Here is a 22964-nt window from a genome sequence, read left to right as displayed (position 1 = left end):
TAGTCCCTTTCGTAACATCGCAACTTATGGGGCGATTCTTCGTATTTTCATAGTAGCTTTTCTCCTATTTCTACCCCTGCGGAGGACTCTAACCCTGCGGGGCCAATTACCTAACCCTGTGTGGCAATCACCTAACCCAATATAACTTAAAATAACCTTTAAAAAGCCATTTTAAAAATTCGACGAATCGCCCCTTATGGGGCGATGTTACGAAAGGGACTATTCCCTAAAGTTCTAAATGGACAGCAATGTTTCTCTTATCATGAAAATGAAAGCGCATAACAATGAATTCTTTATATTTTTATGTTTATCTGTTTCAAGGCAATACAATCAGGTTGAACTTTTCATGGAGATTCCTGTAAAAGTTATAAAAAAATTAGAAAGCTTAGCACCTCTAGAATCCAGACAGTTCGTACGTCTATTCAAAACATGTTAATTTTTAAACTTTTCTGACAAAAAATATTAACTGATTTTTAGGATAATGAATCCTATTACAAAAAGTTACATTATTATAAGCAAATTAACAGTGTTAAAACTTTTAAACCAATAGTTTTATATGTAGATGCGATTGTCTTATCCCCTAGATCCCTGTACATACCATAATCTTTATAATTTCAGGGCCTTGCGGAAAAATACTTTAATGTTATCAATTTAAAGAGTTGACATAAAATAGTTAACCGAATATTTAATTTCATGTTCCTACCATTGAAATATTGAGAAAAAATCCTTAATATAAAAATAATATTTTAGAGACTATTTAAGAAATATAACAAAAATAAAACATGCCTTTTTTATAATTGAAAATACAGATTAGTCGAGAACCCTATTTGAATATAAGCCGTCTTTTCTGGTCTCATCTGCATAAACAGCCACGCTTAGAGAAATCTCACAGACAGTTGAGCAGCTGCCAATTCAGGCTAACCGTCAGCCTTTCCTTCTGAAAAACTTTTATAAAAATTAGTGTAGACTTTTTTTTCCAAATTGTATGAACATATTGTATATTATCTATTGCGGTGCAGCATTGTAGAATTTGATAGTATTCAACTTAAAAAAATCATAGGAATATTTTCAATCTGATTTAGCAGCTCAGCTGTCTTAAAAGCGAATCTTTTTTTATAATAAGATCAGTCTGTCCGTCCGTCCGTAACAGTTAGCACTTTTCGTTAATTTAGGCATGTTAGAGATACCTAGTTTTAAACATTTTGACAACATTTTTTTGATTATATTATTATGCAATTAATCTTATATTTGGAAAAATGATTTTTAGGACAACAAGGTAATGTATTATAAACGAGGCAACTATATAATAAAGTCCAAAAAATGAAAGTATGTCCTATTAATGTCCTAATTAATATTTACACAATTTTGCAATAAATTTATGTACAATTTCGTTTAGACTTAAAAATTAATGTTCTGCTTATGAAGTGCAGCACTCTACAAGAGTTATTGCTCGTTTGTCCTTCCTTCAGATTTCTAATCTTTGCTTTTATGGATGTTGTCATTATGCTGTTTCTATGAATGTTTTCTATTTTAAGATGTTGTTTTATATTTATTAGATACATAACTTATAAACTTTGTTATGTATAAAGAAATATTAGAATGAATAATATTCATATTCAACTTTACCACCAGGGATACGGGATAAGACAGTGAAAAATAATTTTTCCCTCTAACTAATTTTTTATTTCATAAAGATTTTAGAATACAGTGTGTTTGTTGTCTTCAATGTTCATTTTTTTACCAAAAATTGTCAAAATTAAAAATAATTCCTAATGTTTCTACGTTAGGTACAAATGTACCTTTATAACAAATGTTTTTATGGCAAATATTTTTATGACAAACGTACCTTTATTAAAATGTTTTCATGATAAGTGTACCTTTATGACAAATGTAAATATGACAAATATTTTTATGACAAGTGTATTTATGACAAGTGAATTTATGACAAAAATTACTGAGCCGTTTTAACCATCAAGTTTTTTTTGTTTCTTTATTACTATGGGCCAGGTTAGGTTATATTGGGAACTGGGTGCTCCTTCAAGTACCTAAAACTGATAATATTCTTTCCTTACAACCCCTGGATGATAAAAAAAACTTTATCAACATAAACAAACAATAAATTGGCTTTCATGACAATTCAATTGAAATGTTGGTTTTAATTTAAACATAATTTATCAACCAACTTTGTTTAATTAAATTATCTTTGTTGTGCTTTTGTAACCAGAGCTCGGTAGCCGCACAATTTTGAAAGCAGCTTGGCTGCGGATTATAATAAAAAGAGTGGATAGGCTGTAGATTGAATAAGCATGTATAGAGAGAGAGGGGCTCATTTGCAGCTCAGAAATAAAAAATGAAAAGCCGAAAAATTGGCGGCTTAAACAAGTCAAGCTGCTATTTTTACAACTACAGCTGCTTATTGTTTGCTGGCAGCTTCACTTCGGGTGTAGATTTATCAAAATTTGCCTGGCCGTTGCGGTTATGACTGGTCGAAAAATCTGCGGCCGAAAATCCTTTTCATAACTTTCAACAAAATATACAATAAGCATTATAAATTAAATTTAATCATTGATAGTGAAGCTACTCTATTACTAAGGATTTTTTTTGATTTAATGATATAATGATGGCAAAAGGGTATGACGGGGTGCGTGGAAAAAACTAAAAAATTACTAAAATATCTATGACAAAAGTGTCAAAATAATTGGTTTTTAATAACATTTTCGTATTTCTTTTAGTGCATTTTTTAAGGGTTATAAATCACAGACATGTCCCTTTATTATTTTTCCAATAACAATTGTTTATTGTATTGTGACGAAAAAGCTGTTTGAAATTTATTTCTGATTTTAATGTACATAGCATGATATCATCAACAAGCAGCGAAACGCCTAAATATAATTCAATTTTAAGGTTAAACGGACAAACGGACAAAGTAAGTTATTGAGTAGTTGTTTGTTTTTTATTAGATTCCTCATACGCAAAATTGCGAAGTTTTAAGTTTTAACAGCGATTAATTAATATAAGAATAAAATTAAAATAAATAAATAAAGAAGGTTTCAAATAATTATTGAATATTTATTAGCAAGAATGCTTTCTGGTTTCTTCTTCCTTTAAATCTCTTATCTGAGCACTATCCAATGATTGGGTTGACCCTGAAATAATTCTAACTAGAAACATAGTAAGTCTGTCTGTCTGTTTACCACTGAACCATTTTGGTACTCTTAAACATGTAACATTACAAAACTGTTTAAACATTTATGTCTATTTTTCTTTCATTCTTGTATCCAATGAGGCGATGCGTATAAGAACTTCATCTAGCTAGCATCTTTGTAAACTGGTATATGAGGGGAAAAAATAATCGATCGATGACGCGATAGAATCTGTGACAAAGAGAAAAGTAGGTTGCGGGTTAAATCTGTAAAGGTGTGTGTTTTAAGACTTAAAAACAGTATTAGAATGATAATATTCCTTATTGAAAAGAACTATAGACAAAAAAAAAAATTTTCAGTTAAAAAAATTGTTAAAAAATTGGAAAAATCATTGAATGCTTCGCCAATGTCAAACTGACAATAATAATAAAATTGACAATTTAAAAAAATTTATTGGAAAGAGTTTCAAAAATTACAAATAATGCCAATTATGTCATGGATATCCATTTTTTAAAACATTATTTGATTGACCATGGTAATTCTATGTATTATATGTTAAAACTTAATTTTTGTCAGCTTGACATTATACAAAGGTTTCGGTGAATTTTTCAGGTTTTATAACAATTTTCAGGCATCGTTAACTTCAATTTTTTTTGTCTATAGTTCTTTTCAATAAGGAACACACATATTTAATGAATATTATCGTTCTACTACTGTTTTTAAGCCTTAAAACACAAACCTTTACAGATTTTACCCGCAATCTACTTTTCCCTTCATTATTATAAATTTTGTTACAAAAGATATGTAAATTAACTTAAGTATTTGGAATTAGGGAGAGAGATCGGACGTTGGGCTGTTTATTACATTAGTTCCCAACTGTCTTAACCTCTTTTCGAGGAAGCTTTGTGTTTATCAAGATCGAAATTAATTCCTTACTCATTATCCCAAATTAAGCGCAAATGTCGTCTTGTTTGACTTTCCTCTTCTAAAGAGACGCGGCATGGATTGTTTATATTTTGATGCGTCCACGTTCGTTACTTTTGAATGATATGTGAGTGTGTGAAGATTTCGGAGAACAAAATTGGGCCTATCATTGGTCTCATAGTGCGTGAACGACCCTAGTATACCAGGGGCTTGAAACCATAAGAACTTCAGGTAGAATTTGTTAATTTTATTTAAATGGAATGGTGTATAGGACGATTATATTTAGTTCAAAAGGCTTTAGCCAGCTAAGCATGAAACTTTATTATGATTAATTATTATGTTTTAGTAATTTTTTATGTGCTTTTATTTTTGCATTTAACAATGATTTATTAAACCAAATAATTTTCCTTTAAAGCCAAAGTTTCCAAAGATTCTTAACCGTAGAGAAAAATGATTTTAAAAAGCAATTAAGATTACGTGGTTATAAAAGCTGGAATTTTGTATTAATTGATTTTGTAATTTCAGGACTTTGAAATAGTTGCCTCAATAAATCTATAATCAAACCTGCTGTTGAAACTTGATGGTTCCTGGTATTGGGGGTTTGTGTGTACGTCAACAAGATCTCTAGAACTTCCCGCTAATTCGGAAGTCACACTCAACCAAAGTGTCATGGTTGAGACAATTTCAAAGAAGTGAAGTTTGAAGTTTAGGCATTAGCAAATTTCAAATAACCTGATGTTTGAAGGAGCTGCACAAGCAATTTCAAATGGTTCTGAAGAATAGGCATTAGCATTCGTCAAAGAATCTGAAGAATAGGCGTTAGCATTCTTCAAGAGATCAATAGCATATAGTGATTATTGATGCAAAAAACATTGACAATTTTTCTGTGAAATAGTACCTAGTGAATCAATATGGTGCTCACTAAAAAGCAGAAAATTGAGCGAGCTATTGCTATTGGCAGTGAAAGGCTAGAAGTGTTTGATGAACAGATAAAAGTGTTTTATGAAAATCTAAAAGCCTGCCAAAGTTTTAGTTCATGTGAAAATGTGAATTTAAAATCAATTCGTGACATTTTTAGTGAGGTCAAGGACCAATCTGATCTAATAAAAAGTCTAAAATCTGCCGTGGAGACTAGTGAGATGCGCGAGTTCAAGCGTGATTTGGATGAAGCTAGTGAACAGAAAACTGTTGCAGATAAAGTTTATGCGTCGTTGGAGCAGTGTACGAAAATTCTGCACTGGCTTGACAATGATTCAGACGACGCGAGGTCGAGCACTGTCGCCAGGAACCTCGACGTCATTGAGAAGGTGAGGATGGATATGGGAGTGCTCAAGATTTCCATGGAGTTGCGCCAAGAAGTACGTGATATGTACCGAAGGCTTAGAGAGATGGAACGTCGTTCATCTAACTTGGATGAGAGTGGGACACCTGCCATACTCTCCAGAAGTATGTCTGCCGTGGATATTCGGAGTTCCAACCCGCAGTATGGGCACTGGGACAACAGTTTGTTGCCGTCCTTTGACGGTACTGACACGGATTACTCCAACTTTAAACAGGTCTTTAAAGATCTATGCGCTGGTTACGGATTTTCTGACCAGAGGTTAAGTCTGATGTTGTGTATGGAGAAGGTGATAACCAACCCGGAGCTACGCAAGCAAGTGTCAGCGATTAGAGATCATAATGAACAATGGTTGTTTTTGGATCAGATGTTTTTATCAAACACCCGCCGGTTCATGAAGATTTTAACTAAGCTGAACAAGATGAAACCTGTGGATAAACCTGTGGACGTGGTTAGTGCAATTGCTACCTTCAAAAGCACTATGCAGGAAGTAGAAGCCATCGTTGGTTCTGAAGCTAAGGATTACCACCACTTAACTCTTATTCATATTTTCAAAGACAAATGTCCAGATGCCCTGAGAGAGAAAATTATGATGGAGCTAGGCAGCATGAACCTGCCAAACATCAAGAAGATTGTTGTGTTGGAATGATTTTTCTTGTATTCCCTGGCAAGTTCGAACCCATTAATTCCCTTTTCCTTACACCAGAGAATGAGTGTGTTACGCGGCATTCCTAACTATCTCCGCGCTTCGCTTGTAAACAAACAAAGAGGCGCACATTTTTTCCTTGTTGATTCCCATGTGAAGAGCTACGTGAATAAGAATAATGTATTGGATGGATATACATGCGCTCTAATCCGTGGAAGATCTCAAATAAGCCTTCCTGCTTAGTTTGACGTATAATGTGGTAAGAATTTATCTTTAATTCTTAATAATAAGTGTAGTATGGTATATTTTCACGAAGAAATTTAAAACATTAATTTTTCAACAAATAGACCATTTAACTGCTAACTTTTGACATACGAATATTTTCCTTAATTTTATTGATCATTTGAATCTAAAATTATCAATTTCTGATGCTATTTAATATGTTTCGTGCCAATTTAAAGTTTTTTAGAAATTTTATATTTTAATTAAATTGAAATCACGCAACCTCGATATACAAAAATAATAAACCATTAATATTATGTTATTAATTTTTATATTTTTGTTTTAGATGCACCGTTTTCATGGTAATAAATACACATTTGTAAACATTCACATGTTGGTCATTCGGAGGGCTTGGAGATTAAGATTTCGTGTACGGCAAGGCATGCGTACCGAAACAATGAAAACGAGACAGAACAGATGCGGCTAAGAAAATATCTGTGAAGTTTTGTGAATGTGTTGGTTGTGATACCTTACCACACACTATTATAATCGTAATCAGTACAGTTAATTATTGTGACAATCATGGGTCCTAAAAAGAATAAAGGCGCTCAACTGGGACTACGGCTGCGCCCAGCCGTCGAGGCCCTAACCAGTGAACTAAATAAAGTGATGAAGTTGGTCAGTGAATCTTCAGAGCTTGATGTTAGACATTTCACTAAGGAGTCAATCCTTGTCCATGACAAGTTCGAGACATTCGATAGCATTATGGTCGGTTTTAGCAAGCTTGGAGTGAGAATCCAAGAGCTTGAGGAGTTTAGTGACATTTATTCTAATATAATTACTGTGCAAAAAGATTATAACGCTCTAAAAGATGCTCTAGATGCTATGGAGGAGCTCAGTGACATTCAAAGTGTTGTTGATTTAGTTGGTGATAATTTGCCTGACCATAAGGCTGAACTATATGATCGTTGCATAAAGATTGTGAAAGTTATTAAAGGGTCATACTTTCCCTTACCAGAACCAATTATAAACACTTTGTCTGCTTTGATGAAACGGCTGGCCGAGGTTAAGCTTGAACCTGTGAAGCCGCCTACAACGACGGCGGGTGCTTCGACAGCATCGCCATTTGTGTCGCCGTTTGGCACACCACAGTTCGGCACCGGTTCTATATTCACGCCAGGATATATGAATCGTGTCGACGAACGTCTTCTTCCAAGCTTTGACGGCTCAGAGTCAGCCTACGTAAGTTTCAAGGACAATTTTAAAAAGCTTACCGTAGGACAGGACCCGTCATATTTACAGTTATTGTTGAGCAGTGAAAAGGTTTGCAAAAATAAAGAGTTGAGACTTCAGTTAATTCAGATTCAATCTCATGAATCTCAATGGGCTTACCTCGACGCACGTTTTAAGTCCAAAACACGTCAGATGCTCTGCCTTTTCAACCAATGGGAGAAGAAGCCTAAACCGTCGGACTCCAACCAGATTGTCACAGTCTTAGCAGAGTTTGGTGGTGCAGTTAGCCAGCTCGAGCAGCTGACTAAAGATGATGATGATGAGGAAGTCACCACAAGCCAGTGGTTGACCATTATTCTTTTGGAAATGTTATCCAAAAAGTTGCCACGTGATTTCCAGGACAAGCTCAACCTGGCGTTGGGCTCGATGGATACCCCAAATATTCCTAAGCTGTTGAAGATTATAGAGGAACAGCGTGGCGCCATTTTGATGAGGTGTTCATTCGATGTAGACACCCCCTCCAAGAAGAAAGGTAATCCTGCGGCCGCAGCTACAGCCGTTGGTAAACCTGGGTCTCCAGCTAAGACCAAGAAGAAACAGCCTTGCCCGTCGGAAGGTTGTAACTCTGATCACCTGTTGTTTAAGTGCTCCAAGTTTAGGGATATGTCTGTTCCTGAACGCAAAGTCTTCATCAAGAAGATAGGCGCCTGTTTGCTCTGCTTACAAAAAGGGCATCGGGTGGCCGATTGTCCCAGAGCCGATAAGCTTGGCAGCTGTACCATTGACAGTTGCAACCAGCCTCATAATTCATTATTACATGAATCGGTTGCTAGTGGACAAGTTGCGGCGGTGTATGAGTCACAATTGTTTAGCAAGAACAATTTTATGCTGATGTTGCAGCAGGTCCCGGCGTTGGCGGCTGACAAACGTCAAGTCACCGTCAATGCCATGTGGGACAGCGGAGCAAATTTGACGTTGATTTCTAGAAGTATTGCCAAGAAGTTAGAGTTGCCATCTACTGGTCGCACAGCTACTATTTCTCTGGCAGATGGAAAGAGCCAAGCATGTCCTACAGTCAAGATTTGTTTGGTTGACCGCAACCGGAATTCACATATTCTGGAGGCGGCGGTAGTGCCCAGCATCGGTACTGAAGAAGGGTTGCGTTCTATTGATCCTACAGCCGCCGCCGACATTTTCAACATGAAGCCTGATAATTTTTCTATGGTCGACGGCAAGATTGATGTTTTAATCGGCCATTTAACACCAGCTATGTTCCCGTGTGCAGATAAAATGGTTGGTGATTCTAGACTGTACAGAAGCTTATTTGGTACAGGCTATTTAGTTGTGTCTGCAGATGGCAGGACTGTTGCTAATCCTGTCGCCTGTAAAGCTGTGAAGTTGGAGGTCAGCAAGATGGAGTTCCTGAGTACTGAGAGTTTGGGAATACAGCCGCCATCAATGTGCAGCGGTTGTAAGAACTGCCGTCATTGCGCCGCCATAGCTGCCGGGCAGTCCGCCTTGGATGTGCGTAAGCGGCAGCTGATTGAAGAAGGTCTGACATTAGATCTTGAGAACCATATTTGGACGGCCTCATATCCCTACAAGCAGCCGCCAAGTGTGTTAGTTGACAATTCAGAGCAGGCCTATAAGATCTGCTTACGTGACCGGCAAAGAATGATTAAAAAAGGTGAATACAGCACCTTCTGCCAAGTGTTTCAAGAAGCTGTGTCTCGTGGAGTGTATCAGAAAGCTTCGCCAGAAGACCTAGCTTATACTAAGCCCGTGTATTATTCGAGCCTAGTCTGCGCATATAAAGAGTCTATTTCCACGCCGTTGAGGATATGCGCAAATTCCAGCCTCTGCTGCAAGGGGCTAAGCCTCAATAGTATTATGATGGACGGCCCAGTTCCATTATATACTCTGATGCACAATCTTATCCGGTTCAGAAGTTATAAGTGTGCATTCGTGGCTGATATTCAGAAGTTCTATAATTCATTATTAGCTACCTATGAAGATTCTCAGCTGAAACGTGTTTTTTTCGCTGATACAGTTGATGGAGAGCCAGAGGTCTACCTTACCAAAACCATCAACTTTGGTGAGGCTTTGGCTGGAGATATGGCCGTGACCGCCCTCAGACTCACTGGTCGTATTTTTGGTGGACGTTCCCAGCAGGATGTTCAAGATGTTTATGGATCTGAGAAGATTAGAGGTTGCGACGTTGTAGCCCAGCAGGATGTGTGGAGAGATGTTCAGCAACCACTCAGTTCTGAATTTGTTTTGTATCAAGATCCTCCATCGGTCAAATTGGAGACTTGTACTTACGTGGATGACTGTTTGAGCGGTCATAACAGTAAACCTGAAGCTGTCCAGCTGGTCCAAGAGCTGGAGGATATGATTGCACCTGGCAATTTCAAGTTTAAATCTGTTGTTTATTCTGGAGATGATGTTGACAGTGTAAAAGTTCTGGGCCTCGTTTGGGACCCTAAACAGGATAAGTTGTTCCTACCTGTCAGAGCCAACCACGGCGAGAAGATTAAGGGTAGAAAGTTACTAGAGGATCTAGACCTGGAGGATCTCTGGAGAAGTCTACCTGAGTTGATAACTAAACGTGAAGTTTGGAGAATTGTGCAACAACTTTATGACCCAATGGGTCTAGCAGCGCCATTGCTGCTTAAGTCCAAGCTTTGTCTGCGCTCAGTTTGCATACATGGATGTAACTGGGATGATGTTATACCTGGAGAGTTGAGGTCGGAGCTCGTGTCCAGCCTCCAGGACCGTTCGGCACTTGGAAATGTGTCGTTCAGACGTTCGATGGTTCCTGATAAGCCGTTGGGGCTTCCAATGCTTGTTGGTTTCTGCGATGCATCTAACCAGGCCTATGCAGCCATCACCTACCTGAGATGGCCAGTTCCTGGAGGATATGATGTAGTTTTGTGTTGCGCCAAGTCACGTGTCGCACCAGTGAAGATTGAGTCTATACCAAGGTTAGAAATGCTTAGTTGTCTAATTTTGGCCAGGCTTGTGGATACTGTAGCCAGAGCTCTACCTTTCAACATTTCTGGCAAAGTATTTTTTAGTGATAGCAGCTGTGCCCTAGCTCAGCTATCCAGTGACAGTGTTATGTTAAATGTTTTTAACAGTCATCGTGTTTCTGAGATACAACAGTTGACGAGCCCTGAAGATTGGAAATGGGTTCCAACCCAGCACAACATTGCCGATCTGGCAACGCGTGGTTTGTGTACGATTGAGGATGTACAACCTGGATCTACATACCAAGAAGGTCCAAGCTGGTTGCGCCTGGAACAGGACCAGTGGCCCGTTAAGACGGCGGGTGAGGTAAATGCATCCATTCCCGAGAGCGAGCTAAATCCCAAGATGGCGAAGCTCAAGGTAATGTTCACACAGGTAGTGGACAATGATTTCTGGAGGTCCCTGGCAAGAAGGACCTACAGGCAGGCAAGGAGGACTGTTGCCGCAGTTCTTAAGGCTGCCAACTGCTTTAAAACGCTGCTTGTCAAGAAACGTGGCGTTGCAACAATTGAGGATGGTGTTAGTAGCAATGATAGTTCTAAGCATTATGAGAACTATACTTTCACAAATACATACATGGATTCTGTTTGTGACCTGTTTTTGACTTCCTTCAACCAAGAGAAGGAGATGACCATGGACGCCGAGGGGAAATTTGACTCCCTTCAACCTTATCATCACAAGGTCCAGGTTTGTTGGCCCATTGTGGGTCATGATGGATGTTATCCTCTTAGGACATTTACAATATTGAAAATGTCCGGGAGAGGAGATGAGGCTCTTGAGGCCGCTGCTGGAGGCCCCAGGAAGATTATGAAGGACAGCCCAGGTGTTGTCTTGCTCAGCCGCCACAACAGGCTGGCGCGGCTCATCCTTCAACAGTCCCACGATGAATTGGGGCATGGAGGCCATCGTAAGACGTTGGCGCAAAGCCGCAGGTATGCATGGATCACACATGGCCGCATGGAGGCTATGAAAGTGGTCAAGAGTTGTGCTGCATGTTCCATTGAATATGCCAAGCGTTCGAGTCCCGCAATTGCTAATATTCTGCCAGATCGTGTCGAGCCCTCTATGCCCTTCAAGGAGGTGCATATGGACCTTGCGGGGCCGATCGAAGTTACGAAGCCTGGCGTTGGTACCAGGAGTTCCAAGACCAAGTACAAAGTTTGGTTGTTGATTGTGGCCTGTAGATTTACACAGGCTGTGTTTGTTGATGTGTTGACTGATTATTCAACTGAAGCCGTGCTGGTCGGCTTGAGAAAACTTCAGGCGTTTTACAATATGCCTAGAAGGGTTACCACAGACAGAGGCACCAATATGGCCGGTGCCAAGCGAATTATGGATGAACTTTTGAAGGATACCCGAATGCATTTTGAATGGCATCTGGTGCCCACCGCAGCACACTCGTTCGTGGGTACTGTGGAGAGGCAGGTTGGGCTGGTCAAGCGTGTGTTGAACAAGAAGTTGGCTGGTGCTACTGTAACCTTCAATGATTTATTGGTGTTGTGTGCTGAGACTGCAAGAGTCCTGAATTCTAAGCCATTGACCTATGCCACCCAAGGAGATGACGTCAATTGCTGGAGAATAATTTCACCTGCTGATCTGTTAGGCGGCAGGACCAACGATGCAATCTGCACCTTTGAAACAGGTTGTAAAGAGCCCATCACCAGGAGGCTGGAGAACTTGGAGGAGTTGACCCGTCAGTTCCATCAGGTGTACAAGGAGCAGCTCATGCCTGAGCTACTCAAGTCCGTCAAGTGGCGCAGCAACAAGGTGCTGCTCGAGCCGGGAGACGTGGTGCTGATCGACGATAGCACAAATTTGATGAAGAAGTTCAGATTGGGGCGTGTGGAAGAAGTGCGCCCAGGTGGGAGGACCGTGGTTTGCAAGTTCAAATTATCAGATGACGCAGCCGCCACGAGTAACGAGACTTCCGCAAGACGTCTGCTCAAGATCAATCTACCCAAAGTTTAGTATAAGTATCGTTCTTGTTTAACTTTGAATTTTATTTTTTACGGTAGATTTATCAGATATTTTTTTTCGAAAGACAAAAACGCAAATTTTAACTCAATTTCGTTTAAACTTTCAAATCGACGCAAGATTTTTTTCATTTGAAATGCAAACTTAAGTTATTTATACGTTTACGCAAGTTTTTTCAATGATTTAAGTCTTTCCGGGACCAGGGATTTTTTTTCGCGGAAAGTTTCCTAGGTACCTACGCAAATACGAACATTTTTATACTTGTTTGATTGAAATTCGATATGATAAAAAAGTAACACAATGAGATTTTTTACATCATATAAATATTTCTTAAGATTTATTATAATCACATAGATAATTTAATATTACATATATATTAAAATTATTTCTATTTACCTTTTAACCGATGTACCTAAAGAAAAATGCAGATTTTTTTCGTCTTGAATTAAGTAGATTCTTTGAGTTCGAAGATTTAAGCTTAATAAGACCGCTCTATAGTGTATCTTAGCTCTGTTACCTCGGCCAGACATACTACAGAACGGCAAAACTAAAGCATAAGATAATTTTATTTTGATTGCTTTGATTGATGATTCTAAAGTTTCTTGAATTATTCATGATTCTTTTAATTTTTTGATTTGATTTAAACATCACTAATTATGTTTATTTTCAGTTGATGGAGCCCTGCGCCGGAAATTATGCAGTATCAAAAAATTGTGATGGAAAGACATAACGTCCGTCAGGATAGCTGGAACATGGCATTATTAATATTTGAAAGATTGGTTAGTTTGTATCTTGAGGGGTTCATTCTAACTGAGGCCCCAAATTGCCTTAATTTTGACTGTATGAATATGTACAAGTTGCTTTCTTCTTAAAACAGAGAGAAATTGCAAACTCAGCATTTAGAGAAGTTCTTTTCTTATAATTGAGCTTTTGTTTTATTTTGGTAATTTAATTTGCATATTTCAATTGCAATTTTATTTTACGCAATTTTGATTCACGAAGATTTAAAATTATGAAATTTTAATTTTCCGATGTTTGATGATTTTTTTTACAGTCATATTTATTTAGATTTAAGTATCTATTTTATTAAACATGTTAGATTTAAGGATTTACCTATTTTATCTAAGAATGTCTAGATGTAAGCCTGAGTATTTTTCCGCTGGAGAAAATGCTTAATTTTGAGAAGTTTTTTATGAAAATTCTATTTTTCTTTTCTAGCAAAAAGATTTAGTAGAAAAAATGTCATTATTTAATCTTTCTTTCTTTTGATTAAAAGTTTGAGTTGATTATTTAATTATTGATGCGATTTTTAATATAAAAATCATTTGCCTATTATTATGTAGGTACCTAATCAAAGTTTAGGTACTATTGATTATTAATTCATGTATTCGCAATTACATGGTCTGTAATTCTAACTTTAATTGAGATTATGAGGCCATGATTAATGAGATGTGTGAGTGGTAAATGTGCATTTCATGAATGTTGAATGCTTTTCCCATTCCTTATTCCTATCCTTATGTGGTAGTGGAGTCGGTTTGAGTTATTGTGGTGTTCGTAAGTTACCATAATTAATTTTAGGCCTGATGGCCATGCCATTTTAAACTCTTGTAATTTATGCGTTATGAGATTGTGATTTTGTGGATACTGTCTGCACGCATGATGCTAAGATGAGTTATTGTGTTCGATTCCCAGTGACTAGACGGGTGTGTGTTGGAATGATTTTTCTTGTATTCCCTGGCAAGTTCGAACCCATTAATTCCCTTTTCCTTACACCAGAGAATGAGTGTGTTACGCGGCATTCCTAACTATCTCCGCGCTTCGCTTGTAAACAAACAAAGAGGCGCACATTTTTTCCTTGTTGATTCCCATGTGAAGAGCTACGTGAATAAGAATAATGTATTGGATGGATATACATGCGCTCTAATCCGTGGAAGATCTCAAATAAGCCTTCCTGCTTAGTTTGACGTATAATGTGGTAAGAATTTATCTTTAATTCTTAATAATAAGTGTAGTATGGTATATTTTCACGAAGAAATTTAAAACATTAATTTTTCAACAAATAGACCATTTAACTGCTAACTTTTGACATACGAATATTTTCCTTAATTTTATTGATCATTTGAATCTAAAATTATCAATTTCTGATGCTATTTAATATGTTTCGTGCCAATTTAAAGTTTTTTAGAAATTTTATATTTTAATTAAATTGAAATCACGCAACCTCGATATACAAAAATAATAAACCATTAATATTATGTTATTAATTTTTATATTTTTGTTTTAGATGCACCGTTTTCATGGTAATAAATACACATTTGTAAACATTCACATGTTGGTCATTCGGAGGGCTTGGAGATTAAGATTTCGTGTACGGCAAGGCATGCGTACCGAAACAATTGTAGAACTTCTGGAGAGGACAAGGGGAGCAATGTTGGCTGGTGATATGTCCTACGACACTGGTGCCGGCAAGAGGAACCGTGACAGAGCTGCCGCCGCGCAAGTATCTGGCCGCAGTGACAATGAGAATGGACGGGCTGGAAAGGACAAAACTTCCAAGTAGAATAGTGCATGTCCTATTGAAAGTTGCAATGATAAACATCCTATTTTCCGTTGTCTCACATTTAAGAAGATGGATGTTGTTGACCGAAAAAAAGTTGTCCAGCAGAATAAGTTGTGTGAACTCTGCCTGTGTGATGGTCATGCTGCTGACAATTGTAATAAATCGAATAAGCTTGGTGTCTGTGGCACCAATAATTGCGACAGTTATCATAGTCGTATGTTGCATGAGGCTAGTGCTAGTGTGAATACAGTCTACAAATCAAGTTCTGCGCCTAGCACATGTACCTTCCTGCTGCAAATAGTTCCAGTTGTAGCACCTGGCAGCGGAGCCTGCCATGCCGCCGTCATGTTTGATTCTGGTGCAAATCTACCACTTGTGTCTGAGAAGTTGTCCAGCAAGTTGAAGCTGAAATCTACCAGCAGATATACAAACATTTCTGTAGCTGACGGCAGTGAATCATCCTGCCGCAATGTGGTGTTCTATCTGAAGGACAGGGATGGTAATTTGAGAGAATTTGAGGCAGCTGTTATGCCTAACCTCGGAGGTGGCAACGAGATGCGCTCGGTCCATCCGGAAACCGCCGCCGAAATATTTAAGATGCCGCCAGAAAGATTCACATATATTAGTGGAGGCTTGGATATTATCATTGGAAATACCCATCCTGACGTGTTTCCGTCAACCTACCAGAAAGTGGTCCAGTCTATGTTGTGGAGAACCATTTTTGGAAGTGGTTTTATCTGTACAAGTGCTGACTGTGGAGCTGGTCAGCAGAAATCTGCGTATAAAGCTGTCAGTGTTAGTGGAGGCGCCTTGCCTGAATTTTTGTCCTCAGAGTCATCCAGGTACAGATTGGGTCCAGAATGGTTGCGCCAGGATGAGAGTGCGTGGCCGGTTGGTTCTGCCGTAGCTGTTGATAATGAACCGGTTGGTACTGCCGTAGCTGTTGATAATGAACCGGTTGGTACTGCCATAGCTGTTGATAATGAACCGATTGGTTCTGCCGTAGCTGTTAATGATGAACCTGTTGGTTCTGCTTGTGATGCTGTTGTTGAGAAACCTGTTATTTCTGCAGTTGATGCTGTTGTTTGTATTGCAGTCAATTCTGATGTTAAAGATACTGCCGCAGCCGTTGACAACACTGTTAGGGCGAGCACTGCCGTAGCTGTTGATGATGAACCTGTTGGTTCTGCTTGTGATGCTGTTGTTGATAAACCTGTTATTTCTGCAGTTGACGCTGTTGTTTGTGTTGCAGTCAATTCTGATGTTAAAGATACTGCCGCAGCTGTTGATAACATTGCTACGGCGGGTGAGGCTGTAGCCGTTCACAATGATGATGCTGAAATTGGTTGTGTTGCAGCCGGTGCTGATAATGAGGTTGGTGCTGTTGTGAATCAAGAATCGACCTGGCTGCTGCCAAGCTGGCCGCCCGACACAGGGTAAAGGGCCTGCAATATGGCGGGTGTTGCCGCCAGAAAGTTATTGAAAGTCTACCAACCCCACAAATCTAATTTACAACATAAACTATTTATGTGTGAAAATGATCTTTTAAAGAAAAAATAATACAAGTTATATATTAAGCTTGTGAAGGGAACCTAAAAAGGTTCTGTAAAGAATAAGTATTCATTATTCAACTAATTTTATTGTTCATATTTAAGCACAAAAATTCTACAAAATTGTTTAGACTTTTAAAGCAGATTTTAAAAGATTTCGTTTCTTTAAGTATGATTTTGAAAAGCAAAAGTCTGTGTGTATTAACTACCAAATGATTTTTGCAGATTTTTTAGATTGAGAAAAATAGATTTTTTTAAAATTATTTTTCGAGGTATTTTTTTCATGGTTCACGGTTGCTTAAAAATGTTATTCTCAGATTCTCATATGAGATAATGCATTAAAGTAAAGAACACAACATGTAAAATTATTATGATAATGTTTAAAATATTTCTTATTATTATTTTAAAAGATTATCGCAAAATCAAGATATTGTTTAAATTTGTAAGCAAATAAAAGTTTTTCTTTCACTCCGGAGGCAAGGATTCCAAATAATCCACGCGTAAAGATTTTTTTTCTTCTTCATTCCGAGAGCAGAGATTCGTAGTAATATACGTACCTAGCGATTTCGGGCAATTTTAAACCTTGAGAAAGTATTTTATAGCAATTATTTCCTAGGTACATATATTTTCGTTCATGTTTAAAAATGTAAACTCTATTTTCTATGAGATAAGCATTTATAATAATGAACACGATGTGTGATATTATTAAAATATTGATTATTATTTATATGAATATCACAGAATTAATTTAAGATAAACTATGCATATTTTAAATTAACCTTTCCTTCATTTTTATCGCAGATATTAAAATAAAAGCGGTTATAAAAAAAAATTATGATTAATAATTGATTCTTATTTTATGAAAACTAAGAACATTTTTTTTAGTAAAAAGCTACATTTTCATATGCCTATTTTTATGCCTAAAATAAGAATCAAGCGAAATGCGATTAATTTTTATTCTATTTCATATGCTCAAATTTAATTTTATTGAGTTTAATTTCTTTTCAAAAGTACAATTCAGTATGAAACTTACCTGAAAAGTTTACCAAAAAAAGAATAAATGTGTCGAGGTTGCGTGATTCGATATTTATTCTAAGAAAAAAATCAAGTATTTTTTTTAGCAGATTTTTAAAATTACATATGAATTTCGATCAAGTAAAACATTTTTTATTCAGATCAAGGAATGATTGAAAATTCATATTAAAATTTTCATTTTTTTTTACAAAGAAAAATTGGTATTTTTTTCATAATTTTGATGAAAATTCTAACAAAGATATTATTATTATTTTGCTATTATCTAAGTATTGAAAAGTTTATTGTTGATTAAGATGGTTACAGTTCTTATTCATTAAGTTTGAAAAACTTTCTGCCCAAGGATTTTGAAATATTTTTTCTTACTACTCTTTTTAATGCTTAACAATTTAGTTTTAAGTACCTATAAATCTTAATTTTCTTGTCTAAGATTTATTTCGTTATTATTCTTACCATTATTTGTTTACATTTCAACCTGATTTCATAGGTACTTATTGATTTATTAATAATGATTTATTACCTATTGATTATGAAATGATTATTAATTAGTATAAGTTGTTATATTTACAACATCATGATTAATAGGATTATCCATTTTAGGATTTGTGTATGTGATCTTGTGAGTGTCATGTGCCTGGAATATTGTATGGTACAAACCAATCCCCATCCTTCTATCCTAAAATGTGAGGTATTATGAGTCCTAGTGAGGAGTATAATATTGTGTATGCATTTCACGGGGTTTCATTTAGTTAGGAGCAAAAATTGTCACGTTTTTCGGGATGTGGCCATTCTCATGTGATTATGGTGAGTTGAGTTTAGTGAGAAATGTTGCTAGTGCTCAGCGCAAAAAACCTTGAATCTCGTTAAGGAAGTTAATTTGACTTTCAAACGGGGGGTGTGTCTTAACCTCTTTTCGAGGAAGCTTTGTGTTTATCAAGATCGAAATTAATTCCTTACTCATTATCCCAAATTAAGCGCAAATGTCGTCTTGTTTGACTTTCCTCTTCTAAAGAGACGCGGCATGGATTGTTTATATTTTGATGCGTCCACGTTCGTTACTTTTGAATGATATGTGAGTGTGTGAAGATTTCGGAGAACAAAATTGGGCCTATCATTGGTCTCATAGTGCGTGAACGACCCTAGTATACCAGGGGCTTGAAACCATAAGAACTTCAGGTAGAATTTGTTAATTTTATTTAAATGGAATGGTGTATAGGACGATTATATTTAGTTCAAAAGGCTTTAGCCAGCTAAGCATGAAACTTTATTATGATTAATTATTATGTTTTAGTAATTTTTTATGTGCTTTTATTTTTGCATTTAACAATGATTTATTAAACCAAATAATTTTCCTTTAAAGCCAAAGTTTCCAAAGATTCTTAACCGTAGAGAAAAATGATTTTAAAAAGCAATTAAGATTACGTGGTTATAAAAGCTGGAATTTTGTATTAATTGATTTTGTAATTTCAGGACTTTGAAATAGTTGCCTCAATAAATCTATAATCAAACCTGCTGTTGAAACTTGATGGTTCCTGGTATTGGGGGTTTGTGTGTACGTCAACAAGATCTCTAGAACTTCCCGCTAATTCGGAAGTCACACTCAACCAAAGTGTCATGGTTGAGACACCAACGATTTTTTATTCGTTGGCTTAATAACTTTTAGGACCTATAATGGATTTTGATTGGTTGGTTCATTAAGTTGAGTCCTTATCTTTTAACCAATAATCATAATCTATAGAATGGGTAATTTTGTTTATTATTATTTGGGATGTACATCAATTTATCAGCAATTGTCTTTTCCCTAAAATTATTACCTACCTGTATCAAAATGAAGATTAATGTGAGGTTTATCAAAAGCAGCTTTCATTGCTTTCCAATGCCTACATGTAATCATTATAAATTTAGGCGATTTTTTGTTTATATAAGTCCTTATTCAAAAGAGGTAGGATGTCTTTTTGTCGATGTGTATACAAAAAGATAGACTTCTAGATTCTCTTTATTTTTAGGAGAGCTTCAATTAGGTTTTACCATGTTTAATGCTATTCAAACCCATTTTCGTGAGGTTTCTTGATTGTTCCGATTTTTTTACCTAGAGTATCATGAAAATTTAAAATGATAACTTACTTTCTAGATAATAACATTTGTGCATGTAACATCTAAAATAAAATATATAAAAAAAATAAAAAAGGATATACAAAAGTACATGAAAAAATTTACTTAGATGACATTTTCGAGATAATAAAATCTTCATCAGAGTGCGAAGAGATTGTATAATTAAACAAACATTGAAATGTTCATGCTATATAATAGTTGTTATATATAAATACTTGCTGTTATTACCCTGAATGCCTCTAGGGGCTCCTGGAGTGGAAAGAGGATCGACCCTTGCCCCATTTTTAATTTAATTTTTTATTTAAGAAAAAGTATTTTTTTATGTGAGGTCATTTTTCTGGGGGCGATTTTTCCTGGGATTGTAGTGACCCTTCCTCAAAATAGTTAAAAACCTTACCAGGACCTGAGAAGCTACATTGTAAAAGGGAACAATATCGGTATAACGGTTAGCGAGATCCTTCTGTACAGACAAATAAAGTGACAGTGTTACTTTTATATACGGAATAATAAAGTAACAGGATGTCTGTTTGTGTGTACCGAATTATATCGCTAACCGCTGAACCGATCGGGCTCTCCTTAACAGGGTAGCTTCTCATAGGTCTCTTCTCATAGAGGTCTCTAGGGGCGTAGACGCTAGTACGGAATAGGAGGGTATGGACTTACGTCAAATGCTTCACTAACTTTGACTTCAGAAAATGAAGTGAGAGTTATGGATCCGGTCACTTTGGAACCCGTAGTCTCATCCTACAACAAATAATTAAAAACAGAATAGAGCAGAAGATGTTTGAACACTGCAAAATTTAACCAATTAAATAAAATATTAACCCAAATTTTTGAGCTATTAAATGTTATAAAACTTTGGGTACCAACTAAAGTACTTTCCAATGTTCCCCCTCCCCCCCCATAAAAAATTTTACTTTACCTTAGGTTCTGGTGGGATGTATCCTGGCCGATATCTAGGGGGTCTAAATTTAAAGAGTCAAATAGTTAAGTCAAAATTCTCTATATAGGCCTTTTCTATAATTATGGCAGAACCGTTCGATAGTACGGCCGAAGCGGATTGTTCTGATCATTAAATCAGACATGTTATAATTGTACATTTGTTAACAACTTAGAATGAGTCGTGTGTATTGATTAGATACAATTAAGAAAGCGTAGCAAATGTATATAATGATTACCAGAAAGTCCTTAAGTCCATTTCAAACATGACAACCACCTTAAATATAAGTATGTCCATAGTATTTGAGTAAATTCGAGGTAATTGCACTGCTTCTCTAAATTTGTTTATGTTAATTTGTCTGACTTTTTGATTTTTAAGCTTCGCTTTTATGAATGATGTCATCCTTGTTTTGCAGGGCTGTCGCAATTCTTTTTATTACTTACTCTGTTGGACGTAGCTTTTCATTGAAGGCCCATTTTAACATTTTTTCAGCATTTGTCTTATACAGTGAAAATTACAAATCAGTAATCATACGCCATAGCACCATAGAAATCAAAAAGAGGGGAAGGGATAGTATAAAAATCTCATTTAACCCCATTCTTAGTTAAAAAAAAATACATTAGTTTACCCACTTCAAACCTGTGAAACCCCTCATTTACCCCGTCAAATAAGCTTGGATTTATTGGGTTTTTTTTATCGACTTTATAGCTTTCATAAAAAGTGGTCAAGTCTGACATACTAGTTATTTCTAGAATATTAAATTTGACAATATTGTCTTAGACTATGGCTCAATAAAAAGTGACCTTGGCTGACAATATATCTTTACATTGGCAATTTATGACAATATAACTACATGCTTTTTAACATAAATAGTTTACGATAATAAAAGTTATTAGATTCGCTATAAATTTTTTGAAAACTTTTAAAATACTTTAATGTCATCGAATTTATTTATTGGGCTTATGGTTTAATGTCCCTCACCTAATATATAATGAACTAACGAAAAAAGCCGAATTGACTTACAAACACTAATTAAAGAAAATATACATATACAATTACATATATATAAATGTTTGAAAATGTTTTTAATGTAACCCTCTATAAATTACTAAAAAAAGTTTTATTTGATATTTCTCTTATCATAAAGGAAATTAATTGAAAATTGCAAAGTTAGCAATAATAATTCTCTTTTTTTTTATCGTTATTGAAGAGAACTTTGTTAGAGAATTTAATTTCTCGTATTCATTCGAATCCGGTGGATAGGAACCGGTTCTCATACATACGAAAAAACTATGTCTAGCATCGTATTATATCCAGCTTTCTACGAATATAGAAATGTACAATCATAAGATTAAAACCAGTTTGTTTTAGCCGGTGCCTTCGGCACCTCGGGGCTAAAAAACTGGTTTTAATCTCATAAATGTACTTTCTATATCCGCGGAAAGCCGTTTATAATACGAAGCGAGAAATAACTATTTAGGTACATTCTAGGACTTTGACAAGAGTTTTGGAATGAATGAACGGCCCATACATAGGAATCCTATAGAACGTTTAGAATAGTATCACAGCTTTACGCGGATATCAAAATGAAAACTAGTATTAATTTTTTAAATTTCTCATTTTAATATTCGTAGAAAATTGTCTGTAACTGCTATACATGATTTTGCAGTATGACTAAGAACTGGTTCTAATAAATCAGATATTTATAGGTTTCGAAGCCATAATGAAAATACGGCAATTGAAAGCTTTTCAAATTAAAAAAAACAAATATTTCACAATATACCAATAAATATGCCTCTGAGTGGGCAAAAACGGCCACTTTCTCTCTCTGTCTGTCAGTAATGCTTCAAAAGACAATTAAAATTTTAAAAAAGGTTTCGTGATTTATTTTATCAAATTCTATGTTTATTTTTTATGGCTTTGTTTTATAGTTCATTATATCTAGATGTCCATCCTTAATTTTTGAGCTTTGCTACTTATGGATGTTGTCATCCTTGTTTATTATTAAATATATTAATACGCAGCAGCCACAACTACAGCCTAAGCCGCCCTCAACTGTAAGAAAGACGTAGCCACCAAGTTTATCTTATATTGTCCTATCAAATTGATACTTATATTGGTAGAAAATCAGTTGTATCTGGCATATTAATAGATATATGGTTCAGTATGAACATTGACAGAATTTATTGATAGCTCATCACTATGTTTCATGCAAATTGTTTGATCATGTATTGAACAAGGAGTATTTTATCCACAATC

At 36.0% G+C, this 22964-nt stretch overlaps 1 protein-coding gene across 1 annotated transcript; it reads right to left on the bottom strand.

Annotated features, from left to right (window-relative positions):
* Positions 1-3055: 3055 nt before the first annotated feature.
* LOC145325122 (uncharacterized) lies at positions 3056-21217 on the bottom strand. The gene is made up of 6 exons (XM_080167974.1): positions 21149-21217; positions 20688-20730; positions 20429-20509; positions 19778-19809; positions 19472-19533; positions 3056-3146 (listed from the first exon to the last, which is right to left on the bottom strand). The coding sequence occupies exons 1-6, from the start codon at positions 21187-21189 to the stop codon at positions 3073-3075; spliced, it is 333 nt and encodes a 110-aa protein (XP_080024100.1). The 5' UTR covers positions 21190-21217; the 3' UTR covers positions 3056-3072.
* Between the last annotated feature and the right edge of the window lie 1747 nt (positions 21218-22964).

Source organism: Acartia tonsa, chromosome 7, assembly GCF_053477335.1.
Source record: "Acartia tonsa isolate MP-2025a chromosome 7, ASM5347733v1, whole genome shotgun sequence".
Lineage (NCBI taxonomy): Eukaryota > Metazoa > Arthropoda > Copepoda > Calanoida > Acartiidae > Acartia > Acartia tonsa.
This window is presented reverse-complemented; position numbering and strand designations above follow the sequence as displayed.